The sequence below is a fragment of the Festucalex cinctus genome, chromosome 21 (genome assembly GCF_051991245.1).
Source record: "Festucalex cinctus isolate MCC-2025b chromosome 21, RoL_Fcin_1.0, whole genome shotgun sequence".
NCBI classification, from domain to species: domain Eukaryota; kingdom Metazoa; phylum Chordata; class Actinopteri; order Syngnathiformes; family Syngnathidae; genus Festucalex; species Festucalex cinctus.
In genome coordinates, this window is record NC_135431.1 from 654,607 (window position 1) to 682,536 (window position 27,930).

Consider the following 27,930-nt stretch of genomic DNA (forward strand, 5'->3'; position numbering starts at 1 on the left):
CCAATATAAAACTGCATTTTCGTTCATGTTCTCTTTTGTAGTTCTTCTCTTGTTTGCATCGGCAGTTTGTGGAGCAAACATGCCTCAGTCTGCAGCTGTCATCAGTGGGCTCCAGAGGCTGGTTCTGTACGAGACCAGAGCCGTAAGTCCATTCTACATCTACATCATCATCATCATCATCATCATCATCATCATCTTAATGGCACTGTCAACGCCTCCACAAGTCCACGAATTGTCCAAACGCGCATGTCAAAATGTCGTGCTCCTGTTACGAGAACAAATGTATTACTCCCACAACTGGGGACATTTGTACATGTCAACAGTTGACAATCAACTTATTTGGTGTAAGTTGAAGTTTTATACGTGGAGTCAAGGAATCTATGTAGGCATTGTGAAGGCCCAAAGATGACAGCTTTGGGAAAGTAAATCCAGGACCGCAGATGACTGGAGGGTTTACCTGCTCGCGGCCATTAGATGGCAGCAAAGGCCTGTGCTTGGCTCGTTTGCATGTCAGATTCAAGTCAGCTATTTTACAGTGGAAATAAAGAATCCTTATTAGTTCGCACGCAGATGACTGTCAGCTTTACAGATGACACGTCTGTTTATCAGGTGGTGTGTGAGTTGTGGTTTCGTGTTCGTTTCGTCTCGTCAATGAAAACGAAAAAATCATTTAGTCAGCACATTTTTTACTGGACTAAAACTAGACTCGACTAAAACCCTCATTAATAAACAATGGGACTAAATCAGTATGCATTTTCAGATACCTAATGAAGATGTGACGAAAATGTCCTGCATTTCATAAAAACTCGATGAAATATATTGGATGTGAAATAGTTTTACATCCGAAATGTTCAACATAACCTGTTGACAAAAAAAAAAAAAAAAAAGTTACATGATAGTCCTGACTAAAACGTTGACAGTATTTCTTGACTAAAACTAGACAAATAAAACGTTTTTCTTGGACTAAAATACAGGCTAAAATGCTTGATTTATAGTTGACTAAATAAAAACTGGATGAGGTTGACTAACTATGGTGACGTCTGATGTCCTTTGGGGAGAAATAAAAGATGATTTTACCAGCTGCCAGTTTTCTATTTATGAAGACTTTTTTTTTTTTTTTTTAATTTGTACCAATGCAATTACATGATAATGTCACCCGCAAACCGATTAAGCGTCACAGTCTTTATTTGGAAACCTCTGAGCAATCAAGTATGAGTATGAGTAAAACTCTCTGAAGCATCTGCTGAATGAAGCTTTTGTTGACGTTGAGTTTCAGTTTAGCCCTCCGGGTAAACTTTCACGGGATTTGCACCTGCTTTAGGAGTCTGTGCGTTTTGGTCAGTGGTGGTAGTAGTATCCAAGTTTAGTCAAGAACGAATCCCGTTCCAAGAAATTGCTCATGTTTAGCATCAAGTGGGAACATTTGGTGTGATGACAGAGCATCTCCAAGTGGTGCAAAATTGCAGTCCACTTTTCAAACTCTTGATGTCAACTTGCTTTACAGATGCTGCATCTGTCTGCTGAGCAAGGCAGTGCTTGCTTGTGCGGGTAAAATACACATTTAGCCAAAGAGCAAATAGAAAGTTTTTTTTCTTTGCAGAGGTATTTTTTGGTGGGGAGCAACAGGGCTCAGACCAAACACCGAGTACTGAAGATTGACCGCACCGAACCCAAGGACCTGCTCATCATGGACGACAAGGTCAGCAAGTGCTTTCTCTCGCTCTTTCTCTCTCTTGCTCGCTCTCTCATTCGCTTTCTTTTTCTCTTTTTCTCATTTCTCTTTCTGTCTCTCGCTCTCTTTCTCTCTCGGTCCGTTTCTCTCTCTCTCTCTCTCTCTCTCCCTCTCTCCCCCTCTCTCCCCCCAAAACGTAATGCCGCGTGACAGCCTGTCTCATGACTTGTTTGCCCACCGCGCCCGTTTCAGAGCTGCTGGGAATTGATTTCTTACTCATTATGTCGTCTGGTTGTGATGATGATTGTTATGAGGAAGCATCTTCCAGTAACGATCCATCATCATCCCATGTTGCCGTTCTGGCCAATATTAATGTAGCATTGTGTAATTGACAAACAGTCTTGATGCTTGACAATGTCATTTTCTTCTTCTTCTTCTTATCATTATTATTATTATTGTTGTTGTGGAGGTAGATGAGCAACTCTTGACTGCGGCTCTTTCGCGGTTACAACAAATAGCCCACAGTGTTCTGTTTTTGTTTTGTTTTTTTTGTTCTTAAAAAATGTGATTGTAGTGTTGTTGTTTTGTGTTGCAGCACGTGTACAGCCAGCAAGAGGTGCGTGAGTTGCTGGGTCGACTGGACTTGGGCAACCGCACCAAGATGGCCCAAAAAGGTCCGTCGGGCTTGTCCAGGGCCGTGTCAGCCGTGGGCGTGGTGGGTACGTGACGTGCGTTGCCGCCGCCGCCAAATCCCACACTCGCCGCGTCAACCAGCTTTTTGTGACCCCGTGCAGGTGGCACCGGCGTGCGCCTTTTGTTGTCCGGCTGCGGCCGCTGGCTGGCCTGATTTGTATTTTTTATTTTTGGCAAATAACTTGCAATAAAAGGCCCAGCTGTGCCTTCAGCGCAATGCGGCGCTCTGCATTTTTCAGTTTTTCACATCATCACCGTCTGTCCTGTACGCACAAGCAGATTCTTTCTTTTTTACCGTTGAAGCCTTTCTTTAATTATTATTGTTATTATTATTATTGTTAAGTTTGGTGTGTTGTGGTGTCAGCCATGGAGTGTACAAACTACGTCATGGTTTTGAAGCTTCGCAAGTTTACTTCAGGCGTTACGGTTGCTTGTTTTTGCCATTTGAAATGACAAATTTGCTTGTTTTGTTCATCAACAAATTGTTGCGAGCCTGCAGGCAAAACAAACAAACAGTTGCCACAATTAAACCCACTTTTTCGTTTGGTATTGATGTCAAAGAAGTCCACCATCTTGGCAGTGAAGGTTTGGATTACTCAGTCGTCCATTCTGCATCCTGAGAAAACTTGACCAACTCAAATCCACTTTGTATTTTTGTCAACATCCGCTGACATCGTGTACATTAGGGCTGCACGACATTGGGAAAATCATGCAATAGGGCTGGGTATCGATTCAGATTTCCAAAATAGATTTGATTCAATTCGGAAGGGCCCGATTCGATTCGATTTACGATTCACATTGATTTTTGATTCAGTTGCGATATGCATATTGCATGGGCCGATATTGCGATACCGATATTTTTTTTGATATTGTGCAGCCCTAGTGTACATGTTGCCCAACCTTTTCACCAACGTGTTTGCTGCCTGTTGAATTGGGAATGGCAACAGGTGCACGCGCAGGAGATCTTTTTCTTTTCCTTATTCTTCCTGCCGGCACTGTTGCGGAGAAATCCTTTTTTGGCAACGAATCACCAGTCATCATGCTTTCCATTTTGCAACATTCGTTACCAAAGACGGACTCGTTGACATTTGCTCAAGTACGCGATGATGTTCTTCCCTCCGTTTTGGTCTCAGGGCTGCTCTTTGACAGAACATCAGCGGGTCGCGTCGTCTACCCTGACGGGTAAAGTTTATTCTTTTTATTTTTTTTGTCCTTCATTGACAGGCTTTGTCCGTTTCCTGGAGGGTTACTACATGGTGTTGATCACCAAGCGTAGAAAAATGGCCGACATCGGGGGCCACTCCATTTACAAAATCGAGGACACCAGCATGATCTACATCCCCAACGACTCGGTCCGCGTGGCGCACCCCGACGAAGCCAGGTAGTAACAACGATGGCTTCTTGTCCTTCAACGCCACCTGCACCTGACGGCACTTGTGTCCTTTGCACCTCCTTTCAGATACGTGCGAATCTTCCAAAACATGGACTTGTCCAGTAACTTTTACTTCAGGTACGTTTCTGCTTCTTGTTTCAATTCAGAGATTTGCTTCCAAATGTGTAATACGTCTTTGCTGAAGACATGTTGCAAGCCTGAAAGTCGCCGTACGTTGTTACAACTTGATTGTAGAGATGGCGTCAAACCCCTTTTCACTTGTTCGGATATTTTGGGAAGGGGTGAAAATCTGGGGATACCTTACTATACAATACGATATGCGATACAAGGGTCACCATAACGTTTATCTCACGACATGACAATACTGCCATTATCGATATATTGCTCAGGTAATAAATCCACGATAATCTACGATAAAACTACTCAAACTGTTTTTAGTCCAATTGAGCTTTTTAAAATTTGACAGACACGGACAGATCAGTCAGTATTTGCTTTTTTTTTTTTTTTCTTTTTCCCCCCCCATCAGGTCACACTGAGCCAAAAAGATTTGTGGTGTCTCAAAGAAACAAATGAATGGAATGCTTTCATTTGTCGACGTTTGCAATTTATTGTTTTGCAGCTACAGTTACGACCTGAGCCACTCGCTGCAGCACAACTTGACGCTGCTGCAGAGGCCGTACGAGTCGTGGTCACCTGCGTCATCAGTGTTGACGGTTGCCGACGTGCGCAACAAACAAGACAGCTTTGACATATTTGAAGACGAGGGCTTGCCCACTCAAGGTAACTCGGATCCAGATAAGTCCCGCCCCTTCTTGTCTTTGCTTTACGCGTCGCTGTCCTCCGCCGCAGTGGTTTACGGCGTGCGCGCCCAGCCCTACTCCAAGTACGTGTGGAACGCCAACTTGCTGGAGCGCGTCAAGGGCGTCATCCACCCCGACTGGCTCATGTACATCATCCACGGGTTTTGTGGACAGTCCAGTATCCTTTCGGCCTTTCATTTGTAGCGGGATGCACGATAATACCCATTTTCAACCGATGCACCAATCACTTAGAAAGTGAAGATGTCGATAACAGATACGTCAGCCGATTAATTATTTGCAAAATGAACTTGAATACAAATATACTTTGGAGTCCTACTATGAGTCTAACACGTACAATTAGATCTAAAACATTGTGTAAAGTGCAATCAAGCTGAATTTGTTTGATATCTTTGCTTCAAAGACAACCAGTAACTCATGTTTTAAAAATCCAACAAAAAACTGCGAGGTTAACATTTTGGACAGACACAGTAAAGAAAGGCCACTCTGGCGCCTGCCATGTTGCCACGAGGCATCTTCTGTCAACCCGAGGTTGCACGCATTATGATGTCACAAATATGCGACACTGCCATAGGAGAGGGGAGCGGTCGAGCAGTGGGGCACAACTTGAACCACAACAGATGGACCAACGATTTCTTTATCTGGTCTATCTGTGTGATGTCAAAGTGGTTGATAATTACCAATAATTATCAGCAGTTGTCTTTATTATATGGTTGATCTGTTTGATGTCAAATCGGTCGGTAATTATTGCCCACCGATATCGTGCGTCCTAATCTTGAAGCCAATAATATCATTTGCTATGTTGGAGTCTTTGATAGGATAGCGTCTGAAATTTGCGTCGGGAATGTCCCAAAGTGACTGCAGCGTTGCCTCCTTGACTCCCGGCGTTGCCGCAGAACTTCTCATCTACGGGCGCCCGGTGCACATCACCCTCATCGCCAGGCGCTCCAGCAAATTTGCCGGAACCCGCTTCCTGAAAAGAGGAGCCAACTGTGAGGTAAGGAAGCGACTCCATTGGAATTGACTGAAATCGATTCGATCGGCCGCCGCCTCCTCGAGTATGGGCGAGTGTCGCCGCGCGTGGGAGGAACTTCTTGCATCTTTGCAATTCCCAACTCATCGCTTATTTGGCTTTGGTGCTTCAAATCTTTGTAACTAATATTTTACTTTGAAAATGGCAGCCGAAACGAGCGAACGGATGCTGGAGCGTAACGATGCAAACAAATTGTTGCGTCCGGCAGGGCGACGTGGCCAACGAGGTGGAGACGGAGCAGATCGTGCACGACGCCTCGATGATGTCCTTCGCGGTGGGAAGTTACTCGTCGTACGTGCAAACGCGAGGCTCGGTTCCGCTCTACTGGTCCCAGGACATTTCCACAATGATGCCCAAGCCGCCCATACGACGTAAGCCGCCGCCGACGCGCGATTGCCTGCTGGATTCCCGCATTTTAACACATTGCTAAGCTAACTACTTCTTCCACTCTCCCTACATGCTGGCCCTCCTCCGATCAAAGCTACTGTGGCCATCTGCTGGCAACTACACCTCATTACAATCATTTTTTTCAGCTCAATACTTGCATGAGGTTCTCCTACGTCCAGTGCATTAAAAAAACAAAAAACGCAAAACCCGACTTAATTCGTGGATGGGAGCGAGCCACATATATTAAATACCTAAGTTAACTCGTGGAGGGGAATGAATGAGTTAAAGTCCTTCGTGAGTGTCCACTCATAAAACAAGACACTTTTGTTGAAAATTGTGACTTTGGTCCACAGGTTGGCAAATGTCGCCAGTGTCGCAACAAAACATCTGTCACCGCAAACAAATTGCGTCAATGCTTTTCTTGTCTTTTCATCTCTCATTATCGTCAGGCGGCGGCTCGGCGTACGCAACAAATATTGTCTTCAATCAACGGGGAATGAGATTTGTGTCAAATGATATGAAATGTCGGCAAAATGTGGGTCAGTGGTGTTTGCAGCAGACGTCATCTCGTATTTCTAACTTTGCTGTGATGACTCGTCCCAGCTGTGAGGTCGGCCAGCTTCATTGCAAATGAACACTTTCAAACGTCCTTATTCCGGTTCATATCAAAATAAATCAACGCAAAATCACATTTCAAATCAACCCCAAAGGCTCATGCATTCAATTAATTTCCAAAGACTAAAACAAAGGACATGTTTGCTATAATTATCGTTAGTTTTGTAAACATAAAATGTAGGTTTTTTTTTAAAAGCGTTTATTTTATTTTAATGAAATAGTTTCTTGAATTTTAGTTATAGTTTTTTCGTTAGTTTTAAAATAACTTTGGTCCAGGGTGAACCCAGGACAAAAAGGACAGTTTGTGAAAGTTGTGTCAAACGTGAAATGAAAATGGAGGGCTTGCTGTTGAATTTTGGTGTGATGATGGACAAACATGTCCACCCGATGCGGTGTCAATTGGGGCTGAATGTTTTTCCAACATGAAGTTAGCTTACCATGTTTTGGAAGATCCGCCCGCCCGTTGTCAATCTTGCTGTGCTTGTCTTGCATGCATCTTCCCCCCCGCCAGTGGACCAAGCGGACCCGTACGCGCACATCGCCGGCCTTCATTTTGACCAGATGCTGCAGCGATTCGGATCGCCCATCATCATCCTCAACTTGGTCAAGGTAAGGCCAATGACGGCGGATTGATTTCCTTGACATGCGCTTGATATCGCTTGATATAGCTTTATGTTTTATGTTTACTATAAATGTTTGAAGGCTCTAAAATCTCTCACCACACACTTTATACACTTTTCTCAACGAGGCATTTACTTTTTCTCACATTTCTCTTGTTTAAACTATTTGCATAATTGGTACATTACTGCAAAAAAAATACATGCAGAATTGCACTAAAGAAAATCTGCATACAGCGAGACCATGAAAAGTGATCCGCATTATAGCGAGGGAGCACTGTACATCTTCAAAAGGTTTCAAATAGGAAGATATTTTTCAGGCTCAACGTTCACTTTAAGCCTGCGATGAAAATCATCATCATCATCATCTGTATTTGTTTGAAATTGGCTGTGAAAATGCACCACGACAGGCTTCCTTTGTCCAGTCGGCCTCACGCGGCAATGGCGCCAGATCGCCTGGCACAATGGGGAGGAAGTGCACACACATCTCTCTCTCCCCGGCACGTTGTCTCTGGTGAGGGGAACCGCATGCGGTGGGGGGAGGAGAGGGAGGGCCAATCACAGACCTCAGACATCCCACACAAGCTGCAGCCATGTGATACTTTTTTTTTTTTTTTTTGTCACTGTGGACCTTTAATATTAGCTCACCCTCTCGCCGTCCACAGTACCGCGGTGCCTTACATTCGACGGATGGACGAAATAATAGGCAATTAGCTGTAAAATGACAACGACGTCGGCTTCCCGCAAAAGGCCAGCGCACACGTGGGGCGACATGTGAAGTGCTTTCCCTTTTGCAGCTGCTTTCAAATCTACTACTTACTTATTTCCTCTCTTCCGTTGAAGACGTTTGACACCAGCAGTACAACCGCACGTGCGTGCGCTGTGTCATCTGTACACAGTAAATGCGATGGCTCTTCAAATCCAATTTAAAAAAAAAAAAAAAAGGAATCATCTAGTATCAAGAAAATGACATCATTCAAAGCAAGTATTATTTTTTTTTGCTTCTTAACTTTTGATAGCAAACAAGGTTTGATACATTTTTTTTATGTTGCTCCACATGTGACTTTGCGGCAACTTGGACAAGCAAACAAATGATTGCAGATGTGGAAAAAAAAGTCGTTCATGGAGGCAAGCAGATTCTTCTCACTCGGTTAAGAAATGAAATCCAAATCACAATTTGACATTTTGAGTAGAAAACCATCCATCCATCCATTTTCTTAACCGCTTGCTCCTCGCAAGAGTGTGCTGGAGTGTACTGGTGCTTCCAGCTGGCTTCGGACAGTAGGCGAGGTACACCCCGAACCGGTTGCCAGACGAACAACCACTCACACTGACAAGCACACCTAGAGACAATTCAGAGCGTTCAATTAAGCTGCCATGCATGTCCTTGGTATGTGGGAGGAGACCGGAGTACCTGGAGAAGACTAACCAATGGTTAAATGTCCCAACATGAAGATATTGTGTGTGTGTGCTAATGCAGCAAATGTGCACGTGTGCATTTAATTGCCTCTCAGCTGCTGGTGGAATATGTTTTTTTGTTTTTTTTTGCACGTGTGTGCATGTGCCAGACTGCATAATGTGCTGGGGCTGAGGAAGAGGAAAAACAAAAACAAAAAAAACCCTTATTTGCAGCAATAGCGATGATGAGTTGAGTTACGTTGTCTGATTGCGGCAAAGGGGGCGAGCGAGGGTGTGGTGTGATGGAGTGGCGGACGAGATGAGGCGTACCACGAGAACAGTACATGCAAAGACGAGCCAATCCGGCGTGTCCGTAATCACACATGATTGCCATCCACCGTGTGCTGGAATAAGATGTGCAGGTGCCCATGATGAGTACACGCGATGATGATGTACTGTACTCAAATTATTCACACGCAAGCGCCTCACCAGGCAAACTTTCACAAAGTTTGTTTTTCTTTTTTCTTTTTTAACGCCGGGGGGCACAATCAATTTGTAACTTTTTCTGTCGCATAGTAAGCCGCACTTGAACATAGGTTGCTTTCAGCGGAAACTAATCTCAGATTTTCACATGGTGACATCCTCGTCAAAAATGTACTCAACCTGAATATTCACAGCGACACTTGCTTTTCAGTTGGCGAATCAAAACATCCATGGCAGTCAATGAGTTTGCAGGGTAAATATAGCAAAAAGTCATCTTCCAATATTGCTTGGCATTCATCCTGCTCCTTTTTTAGGCCTAAGTTGTTTTTGATACTCATTGTTTTGGAATTCCACACTCAATTGTCAAAAAAGGGGTTTGAGGGCTCTCGCTGGTCTAATATTCATATTTATCCCTCCTCACACATTATTATTCCACATGTTGTGCTTGTGGCGTCGAGTTTTGTTGTGTTTGTTGATGATTTAAAATGTCCATCAATTTGAGTCCAGTTTTTATGAAGTACATTTTTGTGTAGTGTTCATTAGTGGATGAAAATGCAGACTGATTTAGTCCCACTTATACAATAATTTTTGTTTAGTTTTGGTTGACGAAATGAAGACTATTGTGGCTCACAGCGAGCATGCATCCGGCGGCATTATCATGGGAGCTTTTTTTTCTTTTTTTTCTTTTTTGGTGCAACAGGAAGTTGTCCGTCCATGTTGCTTTTCATCCTATACGTGACGTGTGTTTTTGCGCCGCGTTGGCAGAAACGTGAAAAAAGGAAACACGAGAAGATCTTGAGCGAGGAGCTGTATCCCGCCGTCATCAACCTCAACCAGTTCCTGCCGCAGCAGCACGCCATCGAGTACATCGCCTGGGACATGGCCCGATACACCAAAAGGTTGCAAACACCATTTCACATCTTGAGCACATTTTTTTTTTTTGCTTTTGCCATAACTTTCATTTCGATTTTTGTCTTTTCCTTTGTATGACATTCATGATTTTAAAAAAAATAAATAAATTACTTGGTTTTATTATTTTGTATTGGTTTCATTTGAATGCAGTTTTATTTACATTGATTTTTAGATATTTTTAAAATGTATTCATTCTTGTGGTTTCATTTTTTAAATATTAGGCTTTATTTTTAAATACATTTAAAAATGAAATGAAGTTTATTTTGTTTTCTGTCTGAAAGGTTATTTTTTTTTAAATTCCGTTTTTTTTTGGGGGGGGGGACTTTGAATTGGGGATGAGGCCAATAAAAGCCAGAAAGCGAGATCACTTGTTGCTAGGAAGACTTCATATAAGCTTTTGAATTGTTCAAAACAGTGCTATAAAAAGCCTCTTGAGTTTGTTTTTGTTTTTTCCTTTTTTTTTTTTTCCTTTTTTTTTTTTTTTTTATGAATTCCAATGTATGTTGGCCTGATGCTAACCGTGTGTTGTATGTGCCATTTTTTGGTGTGGGCCAGTAAGCTTTGCAACGTCCTGGACCGTCTGAGTATGATTGCCGAGAATGTGGTCAAGCGGACGGGCTTTTTCGTCAATCGATCCGATTTCTACTGCCACGCGCTTCACCCCGACGAAAGGTAAGAAACTGTCTTGACTTGACTTAGTTTTTTTGTATTTGTACTGATATGTTGCTCTTCATATCGAGCCAAGTGGAAGCAAATGAAAACAAGCTTGTTTTCGTTTTTCAATTTGTAAAATGATTGATTTTTGTTGTTTTCAGAAAGGAGAGCAAAACTCAATCCAGCTTGTTCACTCTTCTCTCTCTCTCGCTCTCTCTTCCTCTTTCTTTCTCTCTCTCTTTCTCGGCCTCTCCTGATATCCTTGCAGATTGCAAATATACATGAATTAGATAATTTTTTTTTCTTGCCCCCTGAATGGAAATGAGTTCCAGTGGCGGTTTGCGTCGCCGCCAATGTTCCCCGGAATGAGCGAGTAGATTGCCGCTTGTGTCGCGTACGCGAGTCTCGGCGTCGTTCGTCACTTTTCTTGTTACATAACGCGTGCACGCTCTTGCCACATTGATCAGCCATGTCCTAACGCAACCCCCTCCCACCAAAATAGAAATCGATAAATGAGTACATTTTAATGATTGAATTATGAAAGGCAAATGTATTGAATTTAAAAGTGAAGCAGAACTGAACTTGGTTTAAGAGATTTTTTTTCCCTTCCCCTCCCCTCTTCACTGCTAGAGTGCACTCAACCACACTGATTTCAATGCTTGTCTCTGATATGACTTGGGCCGTTTTTAGAATGCGGATTTGTTGACGTTGACTGTGGTTTTTTGTTTTTTGTTTTGTCAGATGGGGAGACTTGGGTGGAAGCGTTTCAGTCAATGGACGAGTGCAGGTTTGTCTGCTTCATGTTAAGTTGGCTTTCCCCAAGAACACAACATTTTTATGTATATTAGCAATCTGATTGCATAATTGATCAATATTTGTGATGGAGTGCGGATCGCGTTCCAGCCAAACTCAATCAAGTCTGAGTGGTGCGCGCGTACCGATGAAGATGTTGACATCTTTGCAGACGGGCGTGCTCAGGACCAACTGCGTGGACTGTCTGGACCGGACCAACACGGCCCAGTTCATGGTGGGCAAGTGCGCGCTGGCCTATCAACTGTATGCGCTGGGGATGATTGACAAGCCCAAGCTGCAGTTTGACACGGACTGCGTCAGGTAAGCGAGGCGTCCCCAGCGCGTGTCTGGAGAAAGTTCCGTGTTCCCAAGCCTCCCCGGTTAGAAGTAGTCAAGTTTCATCACATCATTCATTTATAAGCCGTCCGCTCAAAACTTTAGTTTTCCGTCTTTTCAGCATCTTTGGGAAGTCTGGCTCATTTCACACGTTCTTGTCCAACCTTCTGTTGTCGTGCAGAATGAAAACAAAAACATGCAAGAGCTTTGGCACAACATTATCCATGTTTGAAGAGTGTGTTCATGGCTTTTACATTTCCAGACATTTTGGGTGGGCCTGACTAGAAAGGTGCCTAGTGATGAACTTGAGCTAGGAGGCGAGTCGCCCTCCTCCAATATTCAAGTGGCTATGTTTGCATTTGCAGGTATTCAGCATAATTGTCACGTGCAGCTAGCAAAGCTATGCCTACAGCCTGAAAAATGACACGAGTTTGAATTAGTGTTGTTCTGATACTGTTTTTTTTGGCCCCCGATACAGCAAAACTGGGTATCGGCCGATACCATACCGAGACCTAGGTTTTTGTTTTGCTTTTATCAACATGGAAAAAGTTGCCCTGCCAATGGTTGAGAGCATATCAAGGGCCAATCGGATATCTTGTCTTGGTATCAAAGTCCTTTTTTCCCCATCGGAAATAATGCTATCGGCATCTTACTGGTTAGCAATTCTGATACCACCGTTTTAATGCACTATCGGGGACTCTCCCAATTCCCGTATTGCTATCAGAACAACACTTGTTTGAATGCTGATGTGCTTTTTGCTTCTTTTTTCCTCACGTGTGTGTGCTCCTTCCAAAAAAAAAAAAAAAAAAAGTCCACTTTGTTTTTGTGCATCCACAGAATAGTTGAGACTGGCAAAGCAAACAAGTTCTTTTGTGCTTTTCAGGCTGTTTGAGGAGCTGTACGAGGACCACGGCGACACGCTGTCCCTGCAGTACGGCGGCTCGCAGCTGGTGCACCGCGTCAAGACCTACCGCAAGATCGCGCCGTGGACGCAGCACTCCAAAGACATCATGCAGACGCTGTCGCGCTACTACAGCAACGCTTTCTCAGGTTCCTCCCCAACACGCACGCAAGCGCGTTTCAGCATTAGCGTAGCATACGTTAGCGTTGCGCGTGACGTCACATATGCGTATGGGCGGGGCAAGGGCCACGCTTGATTCTGCAAACTGACTGACGTGCGAGCGAGGTCAAAAATAAATTGACGAGCACTTAAGAGATTTTTCCTGACTTACAGAATACAATTTCTTTTTCAATTGTTTGATTTCCTACTCGTAATGATGCACTGTTTCAAAATGTAATGTCATGAAAATGTTCGCATTTATTTTTGACAACATTTTTGGATTTTATTTTTATGCCACACACATTTTACTGTCAGGGAGAAAAACAAAACGGAATTTATGGAGGTCAAAATTTGGGCAGAATAAAATCAATCAATTGGTAGAATAAATTGCAATGTATTTTGAACATGTCCTAAAAACCAAAATGAAATCTAAATATTCCGAATGAAAAGATGCTATACGCAATGTTGTTACGTGAATGCCGTTGTAACAAGTGTAAAATGTTTTTCTTGCAAATCAGTCAGCCATCCCTTCCTTGCTTTGACGAGTGGTGTGAAAACGTTTTAGATGCGGATCGCCAGGATGCCATCAACTTGTTTCTGCAAGTGTACCGTCCGGCGGAGGGCAAGCCGCACCTGTGGGACCTGCCCACCGACTTCTACCTGCATCAGAAGAGCACCATGGCCCTCCCCGTCCACAGACGCAGGTCAGCAGCAGCAGCAGCAACCAACTTTTCACCAACAAATATTAAGTCTGGATGGTTGTCTTTTTTTCATGTATTTATATTTTTGATTGTGGGGGAAACAAAAATAATAGTTATACGCTCTAAAAACAGTTGGGTCATAAATAACTCACCTATGGGTGAAAAATTGAGCCATCCTCAATTTGAGTCAATTTGACCCAACTATGAGTCAAGAAATGGCTCTTTTAGTGCAAAACTACTCCTAAATATTGGTCAGACTTTATTTGGGTCAAAAAATGGGGTCATTTTGTATAGAACAACCCAAAAAGTTGGGTCAAATTGACCCATCAAGTGGATCGCTCCATAATTGGGTTACTTTTGACCCAACTATTTTTAGAGTATACATACAATGAGACGTGGTTTTTGTTTGTTTGGTTTTTTTGTCTCAAAATTGCAGTTTTTGTCCATCTCTTCTGACGCACGACCGGGCCGTTCATTTCCTGGGGTTTGTTTATGTTATGTAAGCTTTGACGGACAACTCAAGGCAGAATAACGCTCAAGTTAGGTGGTAGTATCACAACTTTATTGATAAAACATTTTCAAATAAGCATCGCTGCACACACGGAATCCAAATCACTTGTGATCTGCGTTAACGTCCTGTCCAAAGGCAGACCTTCAAAATAAAAGCATGCAGTTGCACCACATTTTTGCGGCTGGCTTATTTGTACTCTCAAGCTGACAAATGTTTTTGTTTGTTTTGTTAGGTCAGCCGTTGCGGAACAGAGGGCTCGCGAAAGCCGAGCTTCTGCTTGATTTCTTTTCATATGAAATCAAAATTGGGCTGGTTAGACAACGTTGTCATGGCGACGTTATTTACTTGAGTGGGACTGTCTGTTTTTTTTTTTTTTCTTTGCAAATTGGGATAAGTAGGACAAAGTCCCGCTTCCATGATGACTTTTTCTGTTTGGTACAAAACGTTTTGTTTGCAAGTGGCGCTTCCACAAAAGAGACGACCCACTTTCCCGCTACGCCGTACACACAACAGCTCATTTGTGTTTTTCTTTCTTTCTTTCTTGGCTTGTCAGCTACACGTTGTGGTGGTCCGAGGGAGTCTTGTCCTACCTTCCCATCGCCTTGGATCAAGGTAATCAATGGGCCACGTCGCAGCAACGTGTGCTTAGCGTGTTCATTTTGCACAAACATCAAGTTGACACAAAAAAACAAAAAGTCAGTGCAAGAGTTGAAGTGACAAAATTGTGAGGAGGGAAAATGGTCATTGTCACGGTCGCACTATTGCACTTGAACAACAAACCGGCTCCTCTGCTACTACGCCAATTCATTTACTTGACAACAAGAAAGGGAAACTTCAAGTTCTAGTCAACGAAAACAAACGAAAATACTGAAACTCAAATTTAACAACCAGTTTCGTTAACAAAATAAAATAAAAATGAAACAACAAACTACACGTTTACCAAACTATAATTATAGCAAAAATGTCTTTTCGTTTTAGTCGTGGTAATTAATTTCATGCATGAGCCTTTGGAGGTGATTTTTAAATGGGATTTGAAGTTGAATTATTTTGATATGAACCGAAATTAGGACGTTTGAAAGTGTGTCACACAGAAGTGACGTCATCTAGCAGCAGCCAATCAAAGAGCACCTTCAGATGACGTCGCTCCCATGCTGCTTTTTGAAATATTGCGTGCAAGTAATACACATTTTTTTTAAACTAATACTAAAACTAAACTAAAATGCAGTGGCGTGCGATCAAACCATGAAGAAGCTGTCGGTGAAGCGCGTCAACCGCTTTGACGAGAGCATCGACATCTACGCCGACTTCTTCAGACCCGACCAGCTCACCTCCTTCGACGACACCTTCTGCAAAGCCATGACCAACTCGGCCAGGTGACGCCCCGCCCACCTTTCGCCCGCCTTTCGCCCTTTGCCGTGTTGCTAACGAGCCCGCCGTGCTACGCTAACCCGGCCGTCTCTTTCTTCTTCTCCAAGGGAGTTCATGCCCAAAACGCTGGGCGTGGATCCCAGCCCCTTCACCGTACGCAAGCCCGAGGAGACGGCAAAATCTGTGCTGGGGTGAGTCCGTTTTTTTTTTGTTTTTTTTTTAATGATCCTTCATGTCCATGTACTAGTTTGCTCTTTGTCTCTCAGTGCAGTGACTTTAGTTTTCCTCTCAGCATTGACACTTAGGGATGTAACAATATCCAAACATCACGATACGATATTATCACAATATGAAAGGTCACGATACGATAATTCTTCCCACGGGCTCACCACCGGTGGGAGGGGCCAAAGGGGTCGGGTGCAGTGTAGGCTGGGTGGCAGCCAAGGGAGGAGACCTTGGCTGACCGACCCCCAGCTACAGAAGCTGGCTCTTGGGACATGGAATGTCACCTCTCTGGCAGGGAAGGAGCCCGAGCTGGTGTGTGAGGCGGAGAAGTTCCGACTAGACATACTCGGACTCTCCTCCACACACGGCTTGGGCTCTGGTACCAGTCCTCTCGAGAACGTACGTTGTACGTTGGGGTTTACCCCGGTAGGCGAGAGGGTAGCCTCCCTCCGCCTTCGGGTGGGGGGACGGGTCCTGACAGCAGTTCAGAGTACCCACCCTTTTTGGAGTCCTTGGAGGGTGTGCTGGAGAGCGCTCCCCCTGGGGACTCCCTCGTCCTGCTGGGGGACTTCAACGCTCACGTGGGCAATGACAGTGAGACCTGGAGGGGCGTGATTGGGAGGAACGGCCCCCCCCGATCGGAACCCGAGCGGTGTTCTGTTATTGGACTTCTGTGCTCGTCACGGACTGTCCATAACGAACACCATGTTCAAACATAAGGGTGTCCATATGTGCACTTGGCACCCTAGGCCGCAGTTCGATGATCGACTTTGTAGTCGTGTCATCGGATTTGCGGCCGCATGTTTTGGACACTCGGGTGAAGAGAGGGGCAGAGCTGTCAACTGATCACCACCTGGTGGTGTGTTGGCTCCGTTGGTGGGGGAAGATGCCGGTCCGACCTGGCAGACCCAAACGTATTGTGAGGGTCTGCTGGGAACGTCTGGCGGAATCCCCTGTCAGAAAGAGTTTCAACGCCCACCTCCGGCAGAGCTTCTCCCTTGTCCCGGGGGAGGCGGGAGACATTGAGTCCGAATGGGCCATGTTCCGCGCCTCCATTGTTGAGGCGGCCGATCGGAGCTGTGGCCGTAAGGTGGTCGGCGCCTGTCGCGGCGGCAATCCTCGAACCCGCTGGTGGACACCAGCGGTAAGGGATGCCGTCAAGCTGAAGGAGGAGTCCTATCGGGCCTTTTTGGCCTGTGGGACTCCGGAGGCAGCTGACGGGTACCGGCTGGCCAAGCGGAACGCGGCTTCGGCGGTTGCTGAGGCAAAAACTCGGACATGGGAGGAGTTTGGTGAGGCCATGGAAAACGACTTCCGGACAGCTTCGAGGAAATTCTGGTCCACCATCCGGCGTCTCAGGAGGGGAAAGCAGTGCACCATTAACACTGTGTATAGTGGCGATGGTGTGCTGCTGACCTCGACTCGGGACGTCGTGAATCGGTGGGGGGAATACTTGGAGGACCTCCTCAATTCCACCGACACGTCTTCCTTTGAGGAAGCAGAGTCTGGGGACTCTGAGGTGGGCTCTCCTATCTCTGGGGCCGAAGTCACTGAGGTGGTTGGAAAGCTCCTCGGTGGCAGAGCCCCGGGGGTGGATGAGATCCGCCCGGAGTTCCTCAAGACTCTGGATGTTGTGGGGCTGTCGTGGTTGACACGCCTCTACAACATCTTTTTCACATGTGAACAATGGTGTGTTTTGCGTAGCAACAAGAGCAGCAAGGAGGAGACGCTGGTGCAGAGGAAGACGGCGGCCAGCGCGCCGCCGCCGCCCAGCGAGGAGGCCATCTCCAGCTCGTCGGAGGACGACTCGGAGGAGGAGCGCGACGACGAGCCCGCCTCCGTCTCGCAGCGCTCCACCCCGCTCAAACTTTGCGGCCAGCCCGCAGAGGCGCAAGAGGTGGGGAGCAAAATCACATTCCGAATCCAAATCCAAATCAGACATTTGCAAACATCACTTTTGACTTTGGAACAATCAGTCAACCGCTAACTTTTTTTTTTTTTTTTTTTTTTTTTTTTTTTTTTTTTAACATCACTATCCGAAATAAATAAACAACCACTAATCATAATCAGGGGGAAAATGCTTTTGTAATACATGAAAAATACAAATATATCCAATTAGTTGATTGAATAATCGAACATTGAACATGCAACACAAATTATAAAATAAAATTGAAGGAGAGAAACATTTTTTTTGACCGCCCTCCCCTCGTCTTTTTGATGAATATTTTGCTTTTGGGCTCTCACGTGTCGGCGGCGGCGGCGGCGGCGCCTCCAGCCCGTCATCCCTTCCCGCCTTGCCGGCCGCTCACATGGCTCTCGTACATCATGCACGCTGTTGAAATATTTACACGTCGGATCATTTGCCGTACGTGAGCCGGCCCGTGCGCCGGCCGCTCTTTGTTTTTTGAGGCTGGCTGGCACGCGTACGTGCGTGTTCGCAGCTGTCCTTGGCTGGAATCTTTCCCAGAACCGATGATTGAATGATCGATGCAAACGTGATGAAAATTGAAGGCGGGGAGCTTTTCTGGGAGAAGAACGGCGCACTTACGTAAGACCAACTTGTTGGTCAGCACGTGCGGATTTCCCAAAGTCTTTTGGATGACTCATCAAAGTCACATTTTAAAATCGTTCATGTCAGAAAAAAAAAATAATAATAAAATAAAATTTTGAGTTGCTTTTGCGTGTGACCAACTCTACGGCTTCTAGTCAAGGTCAAAAAAACAAAATCGTTTCCACTGCAATGAACACTTTGTATTTGTGTGCCTGTAGAAAAGTGTGAAGAAGTTGACCTTCATTTATCGATTTATCGTCATTTCCGCGGTGCAAGGTAACAAACGGTCAAGCGTGTGTGTGCGTAAGGGGAATTGCTCAATGTCAAGACAGAAGGAAAACGTTTTCTGGATTTCTTCAGGCTGATTTTGACATCTGGCAGGATCAACTTCCCATAAACGCTTCCAAATGCTTGTCAAATATTTTTTCGGAACAGTAAGAGTCGAAATTTCTTGTTGTTTGTGTTCCTTTTGTCAAAACAAATCTTGGAGGGGCTGCCGTCATTAAGAAGGGACCGTCCCAGCGATCAGCAATGGGGTGACCTTTGACCTTTTTGTCATCTTGCAGGAGATGCAGCAGCAGCAACAGGCCTGCAAGGAGCCCTACGGACTCAATCTGGTCCAGTTGCCCGCTGAGAAAGACCTGATCATCTACGAGCGGTGAGTCGTCGGACCAAAACGTCGTCCATCTTGTTTTTGGAACACCGCTCATATTTCGCCTACATTTTGATTTGGTTGTCTTCTCTGATAAAATGACCTGTGTTTGAAAGAGTTGAAATGTTTTTGCAGCATGTGGGAACCGTCACAAATGTCCACGTAACAATCGGCAGTGTGGCACTTGTTTGTTTTTTGTGTACACGTGGAGCACTTTTTGGTTTTTGGCCGTGACTGCTTTTGATGTCGTCACGTGGAAGCATACACCAGCCCTGTTTTTTTTGTTGCCGTCCTGCTGCGCCATCCATGGCCGATGCGCCACCGCACGTTACACAACGTCAAAAGTTTTTTTTTTTTTTTTGTTTCTGGTGACAAATGTGTCTCCTTTGCGCACTTGAGCGAGCGGCGCCTAATGAGAATTGAAGTTGCTTGATGATGGAGTGTGGTGCCAGCCGAGCGCGCTAATCAATACATGAATATGCAAAATATGCCCGCAGGGGAACTCGCTCTTCATGTGCGTGCGTGACAAAGTCATGTTTGGCTGATGTGTTTTGTCAGGTTTGCACGTCTGGGCGAGAGGCGCCATCATCATCATCATCATCAGCGGCGGCGGCGATGGGCGGCGAGCGAGCACCTCCACCTGCCCAACGTCATCTGCTTGTGAGTCAAACGTATCAGCCGCGTGTCCGCTTCAGCTTTCAAACCAACAAAACATCGTCGTCATCATCATCTTCATCCTCTCGTAAGCCCGTCGAAGCTTGCCGGTGGCCAAGTGGCGTCCGGTGACGACTGTGAAACCTTTTTTATCTTCAAAGTCGGGATCAGACGCTTTTGCTTCCTGCCGTTTGGCCTCGCCCATCATCAACCTCTGACAAAACAAAATGTGGCCGGCAAATGTGCCAGCAGACAAAAGCGTCCACTTGATGTCACGCTCACCTTACGCATGCCACAGGGAAATAAAAGTTGAGGGCGCCAAGTGGTGTCTTGTTAAAGGGCGGCTGAGAAGCAGGAGGTCCCCTTTTTTTTTTTTTTTTCTTTTTTTTTTTTTTAACAATCCATCAATGTTTGCAAAATTTGCACTTGTTGACAGACTGAAATTGGCGGATGTGGACAATGTTACTCAATTCTGAAAATAGTGGATTCATTTGATAACCACCTTTTGCCCACCTGAGGACGTGCGGCGCTCGTTCCATCTGCGGCGTGACGACGGTATTCGCGCTTGGAAGCACATTCTTATTTTGAAGGCCACTTCCTTGGAAACGGCTGACGAGCTGTCGGCAAAATGCTCATTCGTCACATTCTTTAGTTCAAATCATTATTTATATCAAGAATGATCAAATATTGTTGACATCATTTGATCAAAATCAACTTCTACAAATATGTGCAATTTTTTTTTCTTTTTAGGCATCACTTCCAAATGAGTTAATAGCACATTTTGCTTTATTGAGTTCAAGTTGGAGCCCACAATTGTACCTCCCAAATGTGTGTGTGTGCGTTGCCCACATGACCCCGCAAGTGTGTGTGCGTGTTACACAACAAAGTGTCATAACAGCCCCAAAAAAAAAAAAAAGTGTTGCCACTCCTGGCCACATTGTTTGTTTGTTTGTTGCAGGTGGAAAAGGGTCTTTGTGACAATGGTCTGCGTGTTTGTGTGTCCCCGAAGGGAGCCGGTGTCCCGCTTCCCCGAGGACAGCGTGTACGCGTCGGCGCCGCCGCAGGTGGACGGCGACAGCCGCGACCTCTTTGAGAGTCACGTGATGGCGGCCCGCGGACAAGTCCCGCCCCTCACGCGACGCGACCTGCTCATCTACAGGGACTACGTCAAGAACAGATTCATGTGACACGCAGATTGATTACAGTTCACCATTTTTACTTTTCACGAGCGGAATAAAAAAACACAAAGTTGTTTTGATGAAAGCTCCCGTTTGTTGCCGATGGACACGATTGTTTGTCGTGCGTTCGGAAAGCAATCGCTTGTGTTGTCGCACCTACGAGGCAAGTTGCGCAAATGCTGCCGTCAATCGTTGGCGACGTCTGACGCGGCTCTTTTCGCGTTTGCTTTCAGATGTCGGCAAAAACGGCCGAGAGCCTCGTGAGCCGGCCGTCGAGGATCGTCGAGGATCGTCGAGGATCGTCGAGATTGGGGATTGGCCAGCGGCGGCGGGCATGCGAGCGCCGAGGACGGCCCCCTTCTCTCCATTCGCAAGTAAGTCGCAATCGACGTGCACTGCCTTCACGCGTCGAGTGCCGGCATGCTAACCATTAGCATTTGCGTGGCGCCGTTCGAGTCCTTCGCAGGAATTTGATCACAAATGCTCGCATAGGCAAACTGTCAGCGGATCTTCTTCATCCTCAGCCATGTCTGCCGGCATTTTCTAATGATACCTTCTGACCCATGAACTCGATTTGTTTTGCACGTTTGTGATTTTTGAGCATTTGTATTGTAATTGTGTGTGTTTTTGTGGCTTTCGGTGTACGTGTGTCGGAGGCGACCGTTTGTTAGCGGCAGCAAGTTGCGTGTTTGCGTCTGCTTGCATGTTGCCGAAGCAATTGTGGGCGAGCGTTTTGCGGGCATGTGCGATGTGGCCTCCTAACGAGCTGCAGATCGCTTGTTATGGACGTTGTGATTGTGTTGCTAAAAATAGCTTTGATTGCATTTGCAGAGCGGCGAGCGTTGTACGCCAACACACCTGGCGAAGGAAAAGATGGCGGCATCATGTGACCCTCAACAACCGGCAGGCGCACGCGTGCGTCGTCAGGTATTTACATCTTGCTTTACTTACATTTGCAAAGTAGTTTTAAAGAATTTCTTGGCAAGATGGATGATTCGGACGTCCATTTATTTGTTTAATTTCAATGTATGATATCCCAGTCATGTTTGAGTTGCTTTCGAATGGCGTCATTGGTTGATTGGTAAATGCATCTTGATGTCTCAAGTGGCCTTAGATCAGTGCTTGTCAATCATTTTCTGTCATGACCCCCCCCAGGGGAAAAATATATTTGGGTGCTCACTCCAAAGTAGTTTGTCATTTGTCCATCAAATTGTGACGTGACAAGAAAGTGTTGGTGTTGGAGTCTCGTGCTCTGTTGTGGCTGCAAGCCTGACAGAGAAAAAATCGGGAAAACTCGGCCTCCCACACCTGTCAATGAAAGGGGGGGGGGGGGCTGACTGTTTTCTTTCTGGTGCCTTTGGAAAGACTTATTTTGAGGGTTTTGATGTGACGTTGTCCCCTTGAAAGTGCACCAAACAATCGCACACGTAAGAAGAAGCGGTGACGGCGAAGGGTCATCATGCAACTTGTCGTCATTACGTGTTGTCATCAGCGAGCGAGTGCGCACGTGCATCGTTTTTGCTTTGGTGACCCATTTCCGGCCTGCCACACGTGTTTTTGTGTTCGAGGCCGGGAACCAGGACCACCCCCCGCCATGTTTGTTTTTTTTACGATGATTTCTTGTTATCTCACAAGTTGATAGGCACCGCCCCCAACTCGGGGCCCTTTGGTCACAGGACCCAAAAAAATCAAATCAACCCTTTTGGGAAAAGATGCTGTCGAAATTGTCGATGCAAATGTGCATAAATGGTCCAAAGACTTTTGCATGCTTCTATCCTGACACATGTTGGAACAAGCAGGAAAATCATCAGCAGCTTCCTCGATTTCAATTCTCAAATATCACACTCAACATACACGCAAATTTAAAAAAACCCGACAAATTGGACATCTGATCTTTGTCAACATGTTTGTTGTGAGTGAAGTTGAAGGCTGGCGGCAGTTTGGTGCCTCACCAAAAAGTCTCCTGCGTCCTTGAGCCACTCACTCGCCACGTCATGTGAGCTGGCTCGCTCGTGAGGATGAAAAGCACGCGTGACAACCCCCATCTCATCTCATCCATCCATCCATCCGTCCGTCCGTCCTCCTCGCATGCAACATCTGTTGCTTGGCAACCAACAAGTGCTGAAGAGCCCTCTTTGCAGCTATGTGGATAACGGATCATATTTGTATGCAAAAAGTCAATGTTACGCCGAGTTCACAGCAAAAACGAAAAGGCGAACTGGAACGCTTCCTTCGCGAGCGTTTCACCGCAAATTTTTTGGAACGTCTGCCGCTTATTCGTGCTTTCGTGCGTCCTGGAGCGGAGTTCGTATATGGAGCGTCAGCTGTCCCTAATCAAGTGTCGGCCGTGCGTTTCCCCACCCGGGTGACAAATCCTGCCCCTCCCCCTCGCGTGACGTCACGGACGCTTAAAGCTGGCCGCCCGCCTCCGATGCTGCTTCTTGCTCGCCGACACGCACGTCTGCCATCTCGTCCCCCTCGCTGCATGCGCGCGGAGCGCCGACATCCGCCCGTGTCTGCCTGCCTGCTTGCGCGTGCAAGTGGGACTCGCCGCTTTCCCGTCAGCCAGCCAGCAAAAGGTGAGCTGCCGCAGGCGCCGGCTTTTCTTGGATGTGGGTGACTGTCGAGTGAGTGCATGTCGTTTGGCAACTCGCAAATGCACAGTTGGAGCTGCGCTTCAGCACCGCAGACAGCAAATTGATGGACAGCTTCATGTTCATCATCATCATCGTGACGTCCAAATATGGATTCAAGCTTCATTAAGAAGCGAGCGCGTCCAAATCACTGATGATTTTGTCCATGAACATTTTTCCTCACAAATTTTCTCTTTAGATGAAAATGAAACAAAAACTCCAATAGAAGTCATTGATTGAAATGGACTGACAATTTCATAAATGACTAAAACGAAAATGAAAACAATCCAGTCAGAAGGAATGAAACTAACTAAATATATAACTACAGTTACAAATATATGTTCTCACTTTCTGTATAAAAGTTGAAATGTATGCTGAAGGCAAATGTCGACTTAACTGTCAATTTTGTCAACTCAAATTGCTCTATTTGACCTAAAATATGACTTCAAACGTCTTTTTTGTCCATTGGGATTCTGATGGAGGTGTTTGTTGAATTCCAACAAATTCATTGAAATTGGAGCGAATGAAAAAGCGCTGAATGTTGACAAGCGAGCAAAAAGCAAGCGTGATTGAAAGGCGTGGCATTTTTGACGCGACGCGCTACTGTGGCGTCCCTCAGGCGAGCAGATGGATGCGGCCGGTGCCAACGAGTCGTGGCGGCCGGAGCCCAACGTGACGACGGCGGCGTGGCGGACGCTCAACCCGTGGGACGTGATGCTGTGCGCGTCGGGCACGGCCATCGCTTGCGAGAACGCGGTGGTGGTGGGCGCCATCGCGTGCACGCCGGCGCTGCGGACGCCCGGCCTGGCGCTGGTGGGCAGCCTGGCCACGGCCGACCTGCTGGCGGGCGCCGGCCTGGTGCTGCGCTTCGCCTTGGAGCGCGCCGGCGAGGCCTCGCCCACGGCCGGCCTGCTGACGGCGGGCTTCCTGGTGGCGGCGCTGGCCGCCTCGGTCATCAGCCTGCTGGCCATCACGCTGGAGCGCTACCTGTCGCTGCGCCACGCCCTCACCTACCTGTCGGACGGGCGGCTGCGCCGGCGGCGGGCGCGCGCCATGCTGCTGGCCACGTGGGGCGCGGCGCTGCTGCTGGGCCTGCTGCCGGCGCTGGGCTGGAACTGCGTGGGCCGGCCGGCGGCGTGCGGCGCCGTGCGCCCGCTGACGCGCGGCGGCCTGGCGCTGCTGGCCGCCGCCTTCCTGCTGGTGTTCGCGCTGATGCTGGCGCTGTACGCGCGCATCTGCAAGATCGTGTGCCGCCACGCGCAGCAGATGGCCCTGCAGCGCCACCTGCTGGCGGCCTCCTCGCACTACGCCGCCGCCCGGAAGGGCGCGTCCACGCTGGCGGTGGTGCTGGGCAGCCTGGGCGCCAGCTGGCTGCCCTTCGCCGTCTACTGCCTGCTGGGCCGGCCCGACGACCCGCCCGTGTACGCGCACGCCACGCTGCTGCCCGCCGCCTACAACTCCATGCTCAACCCCATCATCTACGCCTACCGCAACGCCGACGTCCGGCGCGCCGTCCTCGGGCTCCTGTGCGGCTGCTGCCGGCGCCCGCCGCGCGACGCCTACTACCGCGCCGCCTCGCCCAGTGACGTGTGAGACGCCCAAAACCATCAAGGTGTTTGCGACGTTTTGCTGGCGGATGGACGGCAAACTTTGACAAAACACTTGAACAAACGTTGACACTTGACCTGTGAATGTAACTTGATGACAAAAGGAGCACTTTCGTCAATGTGGAAATGCCAACGCCGTATTAGAACAAAACTTCTTTGATTGTGACCAGTGTGCCAGTTTCTACCTTTCCTCTCTCTCACTGTGCATTTTCTACCAGGGGAGGGGACAAAAAAACAAACCAATAAAGCGCAACAACAAATGCCAAAAGGCGTCCTTGTCTTGTTTCATTTGTGTGTCGCTTCAATTTTCAGCCGGACACTTTTTCAAGCGCGTTTGGCCTCACCCAACACGTCCTCGTCTTGAAAAAACGGACCCAAGCAAGCGTGTGTGAGCAACCCAAACGCCGCCGGCCGATGACATCATCATACCTTCTCCAACTTGGTCCAATTTGCAATTTAACTTGACTCGAGTCTGTTTTGAGAAAATGCTTAGGACAGGCAAGGCCCAAGTGGGTCAGAGGTCAAGTCCATTCGTGGTCTGACATGTTTGTTTTGACGCTTAGGTTTTTTTTTTATATATATAAGCTGTAAAACTCACTGGCTTTTTATGGCCACGTGCGTTTCATCCATCTCTTGACTTTTACCACAAACGTACAATTCAATATTTTGGTTTTGCGTTCATAAGCGATCAATCCGGTGGAAGTTTTGTTCCTTTGGATGTGGATCGCGTGACGTCATATTTCACCCGCCCGCTTTCTCATTCGGTTCAAGAAGAAACATGAAAAACGTCAGCAGCAGTTTGATATTCAGTCGACATTTTGCATGCTAAAAGTTACATTCATTAAGTGGAATAAGTCTTTCGAAAGGTTGGCAACCAGAAAATATATATTTTAATTCAAAATCCCCCTGCAGAAGTTCTCTTATTGCGAAAAAGGAGGGAACACATTATAGGCCTCTTGTTTATCAATTTTAGAATTTTTTTTTTTAATGATAAAGAAATTACACAATTCTACATAAACTATTTGTAATCCTACTAAAATTATTTACTAATGAATGAAAACTATTGACACTTGAAAAAGAAAAAATACATATCGTGAAAATGTGATCAAATTCTATTAAATGAAGACCAAAAAAAAAAAAGAAAAATATTTGTAGTGCCAAGCCAAAGGCTCACGTGTCTTGAGTTCAAAGGTCGGTTCAAAGTGTCTTTTTCACAGCTGGACGAGTATTCTTCTCTTTGTGCAAAATGTCCAGTGGCGGCGGCGGGTCAGCCTGACCCAAGCCCCAAAAGGAGCCGTCGCAGCCTTCTTGTCTAATTGCCATCAACACGTGCGTGCGTGCGACTCACGCCAGTCGCCGGCCGTCACCCGCTCCCTCCCGAAGGCCATTAGCATAGCCGCACGTTGTCGCATTAGCATTTGCAAGCGCTTCTCTCAAAACACCAATTTGGTGCACTTCATTTACAAAACAAGCAATTCGGCTTCAGTTGTTTTCACATTCCAAAAACATTTTTGATACTCCATCTGTGCAAAATCCCTCCTAAACCTTTTGGACAAAAAAAAAAAAAAAAAATCCTTCTTTGAATGAACTCCACTTTTCTGTCCAGTTCTCATTTATTGACTTTAACGACGCGCACTGCCAAAACAATTCCTAAGTGGCTTGAATGGCCATCACAAAGACAAGAAGGCACTTCCACGATCGGCAACTCATCCACGTGCAGCGGTTCCCTGAGATGGCCCAAAACAAAACAAAAACTATTTTTTTTATTTTTTTTTTACAGTCATGATGATTGTTGCTGGTCGTAGACGAGGAACAAGTAGTAGACGAGAGCGCAGACGGCCAGCAGGGCCAGCGACAGCAACGCGTTCCTCCGATTGTGCCCTCGTAAACGCTGCAACTCCTCGTCTGCCGCCACACACACACACAAAAAAACAACACATTTCACAATTCAACTCATTTAGTGGTGATGTGGGCTCAAAAGTGTAATGGATCGTCTTCCTCGCCGATCCAGCGGGCCAAATAAGCACGATTATTGAAATGGACATCTTGTGTGCAATTTGTGTCAACGAAAGCCTCACTCGTTTGGAACAACTCAATTTATGAGACTCACCCAAATGTTGCAGCCTGGAGCTTAAGGTTTGCATTTCTTTTTCCACTTCTTGTCTGTGGAAAAAGGATGAAAATCAAGTTTCAAAAATGTCAACGTTGGATGATGACATTCATATCCCTTCTACTTGACTCACTGAGACATTTTCAGCAGTAAAAAGTTATCATTTTGTCCAGAATCAATTCTGTTCACACGGAAGCAAATTTGTTTGGCTCCTCAAACAAAAAACAAGACATGATGCGAATTTGTCTAAAAAGAAGATGCCGAGGACGTTTAACGGCTGTAATATATACGCCAAGTCTGGTAGTGGCGCTGTAGCACAGCCACAGAGACTTGAGGGAAAACGTAGAAGAAGAAGCAGCGAACAAGACTTTACTTCCAAAAGGCCGTTGACATGTCAATACTTGTGTTATGCTAATTATTATGAAGAATATAAATCATACAAGAGATGAATAGCGTCACCTCTCCTCGTCGGACAATTTGGCCTTCCTACTCCTGAAATCGGCCCTTTCCAGGTTGTCATGGCAACGAGCCCGCCGTTCCTCCAAGCGGTCAATCTGCAGTCAATCAGTCAACATTGGATGTCGATTGTAAAACGTTCAACTTGTGATTGTCATGTTACCTCGCTGGCCACGCTGCTGTTCTCCCGTCGTTTGTCCTTCACTCTCACCATTTTTCAAACGTAAAAACTAATAACGTGGCCACTGGAAGACGAGACTTTCAAAGAGCGTGACGAATGCGGAAGTCATTTTCCTCTTCTTCCTCCAATAATTGGCGGATTGCAAACGACCTTTTGCTTCTTACCGCCACCTACTGTACTTACTTCTTCATTTCCGGCCCCGTCTATTTAATTTTATTTATTTTTTTATTACCAAAACAA

At 46.3% G+C, this 27,930-nt stretch overlaps 3 protein-coding genes across 7 annotated transcripts in view; 2 read left to right on the forward strand and 1 right to left on the reverse strand.

Moving 5' to 3' along the window:
• fig4a (FIG4 phosphoinositide 5-phosphatase a) overlaps nt 1-20,778 on the forward strand; it is a 30,853-nt gene extending 10,075 nt beyond the window's left edge. For 3 of the 4 annotated variants that reach the window (XM_077510945.1, XM_077510944.1, XM_077510943.1), the window contains 22 exons: nt 42-142; nt 1,601-1,699; nt 2,268-2,391; nt 3,590-3,746; nt 3,825-3,875; nt 4,378-4,736; nt 5,473-5,573; nt 5,818-5,980; nt 7,123-7,220; nt 9,875-10,008; nt 10,577-10,693; nt 11,417-11,462; nt 11,640-11,788; nt 12,687-12,853; nt 13,429-13,567; nt 14,629-14,687; nt 15,301-15,448; nt 15,551-15,634; nt 17,373-17,565; nt 18,786-18,877; nt 19,430-19,531; nt 20,535-20,778. In XM_077510945.1, the coding sequence (XP_077367071.1) occupies nt 80-142; nt 1,601-1,699; nt 2,268-2,391; nt 3,590-3,746; nt 3,825-3,875; nt 4,378-4,736; nt 5,473-5,573; nt 5,818-5,980; nt 7,123-7,220; nt 9,875-10,008; nt 10,577-10,693; nt 11,417-11,462; nt 11,640-11,788; nt 12,687-12,853; nt 13,429-13,567; nt 14,629-14,687; nt 15,301-15,448; nt 15,551-15,634; nt 17,373-17,565; nt 18,786-18,877; nt 19,430-19,531; nt 20,535-20,712 (2,823 nt within the window). In that variant the 5' untranslated portion in view covers nt 42-79 and the 3' untranslated portion in view covers nt 20,713-20,778. The remainder of the gene's footprint in view (nt 1-41; nt 143-1,600; nt 1,700-2,267; nt 2,392-3,589; nt 3,747-3,824; nt 3,876-4,377; nt 4,737-5,472; nt 5,574-5,817; nt 5,981-7,122; nt 7,221-9,874; nt 10,009-10,576; nt 10,694-11,416; nt 11,463-11,639; nt 11,789-12,686; nt 12,854-13,428; nt 13,568-14,628; nt 14,688-15,300; nt 15,449-15,550; nt 15,635-17,372; nt 17,566-18,785; nt 18,878-19,429; nt 19,532-20,534) is intronic. The other variant, XM_077510946.1, reaches the window with a different exon arrangement.
• Nucleotides 20,779-20,928: 150 nt separating this feature from the next.
• Nucleotides 20,929-25,202, forward strand: gpr6 (G protein-coupled receptor 6). 2 transcript variants are annotated; one of them, XM_077510956.1, is made up of 3 exons: nt 20,929-21,077; nt 21,535-23,282; nt 23,956-25,202. In XM_077510956.1, exons 2-3 carry the CDS (start codon nt 22,847-22,849, stop codon nt 24,927-24,929), a joined length of 1,410 nt encoding a protein of 469 aa, XP_077367082.1. In that variant the 5' UTR covers nt 20,929-21,077; nt 21,535-22,846; the 3' UTR covers nt 24,930-25,202. The 2 variants fall into 2 exon arrangements, with proteins under 2 accessions (XP_077367082.1, XP_077367083.1); XM_077510957.1 differs by having other exon boundaries at nt 21,535-21,630.
• Nucleotides 25,203-26,532: 1,330 nt separating this feature from the next.
• Nucleotides 26,533-27,840, reverse strand: ccdc167 (coiled-coil domain containing 167). The gene is made up of 4 exons (XM_077510964.1): nt 27,673-27,840; nt 27,513-27,607; nt 27,054-27,106; nt 26,533-26,848 (listed from the first exon to the last, which is right to left on the reverse strand). Exons 1-4 carry the CDS (start codon nt 27,721-27,723, stop codon nt 26,724-26,726), a joined length of 324 nt encoding a protein of 107 aa, XP_077367090.1. The 5' UTR covers nt 27,724-27,840; the 3' UTR covers nt 26,533-26,723.
• Nucleotides 27,841-27,930: the final 90 nt, after the last annotated feature.

What these genes read in the sequence shown, in the direction of transcription:
- ccdc167 (XM_077510964.1), bottom strand. Translation starts at nt 27,723, where the DNA reads ATGGTGAGAGTGAAGGACAAACGACGGGAGAACAGCAGCGTGGCCAGC. An exon ending in AAATTGTCCGACGAGGAGAG is followed by an intron (nt 27,107 to 27,512) that starts GTGACGCTATTC and finishes CTTTTTCCACAG; the next exon opens with ACAAGAAGTGGAAAAAGAAA. An exon ending in CTCCAGGCTGCAACATTTGG is followed by an intron (nt 26,849 to 27,053) that starts GTGAGTCTCATA and finishes GTGTGGCGGCAG; the next exon opens with ACGAGGAGTTGCAGCGTTTA.
- gpr6 (XM_077510956.1), top strand. Translation starts at nt 22,847, where the DNA reads ATGTGGATAACGGATCATATTTGTATGCAAAAAGTCAATGTTACGCCG. An exon ending in CGTCAGCCAGCCAGCAAAAG is followed by an intron (nt 23,283 to 23,955) that starts GTGAGCTGCCGC and finishes GGCGTCCCTCAG; the next exon opens with GCGAGCAGATGGATGCGGCC.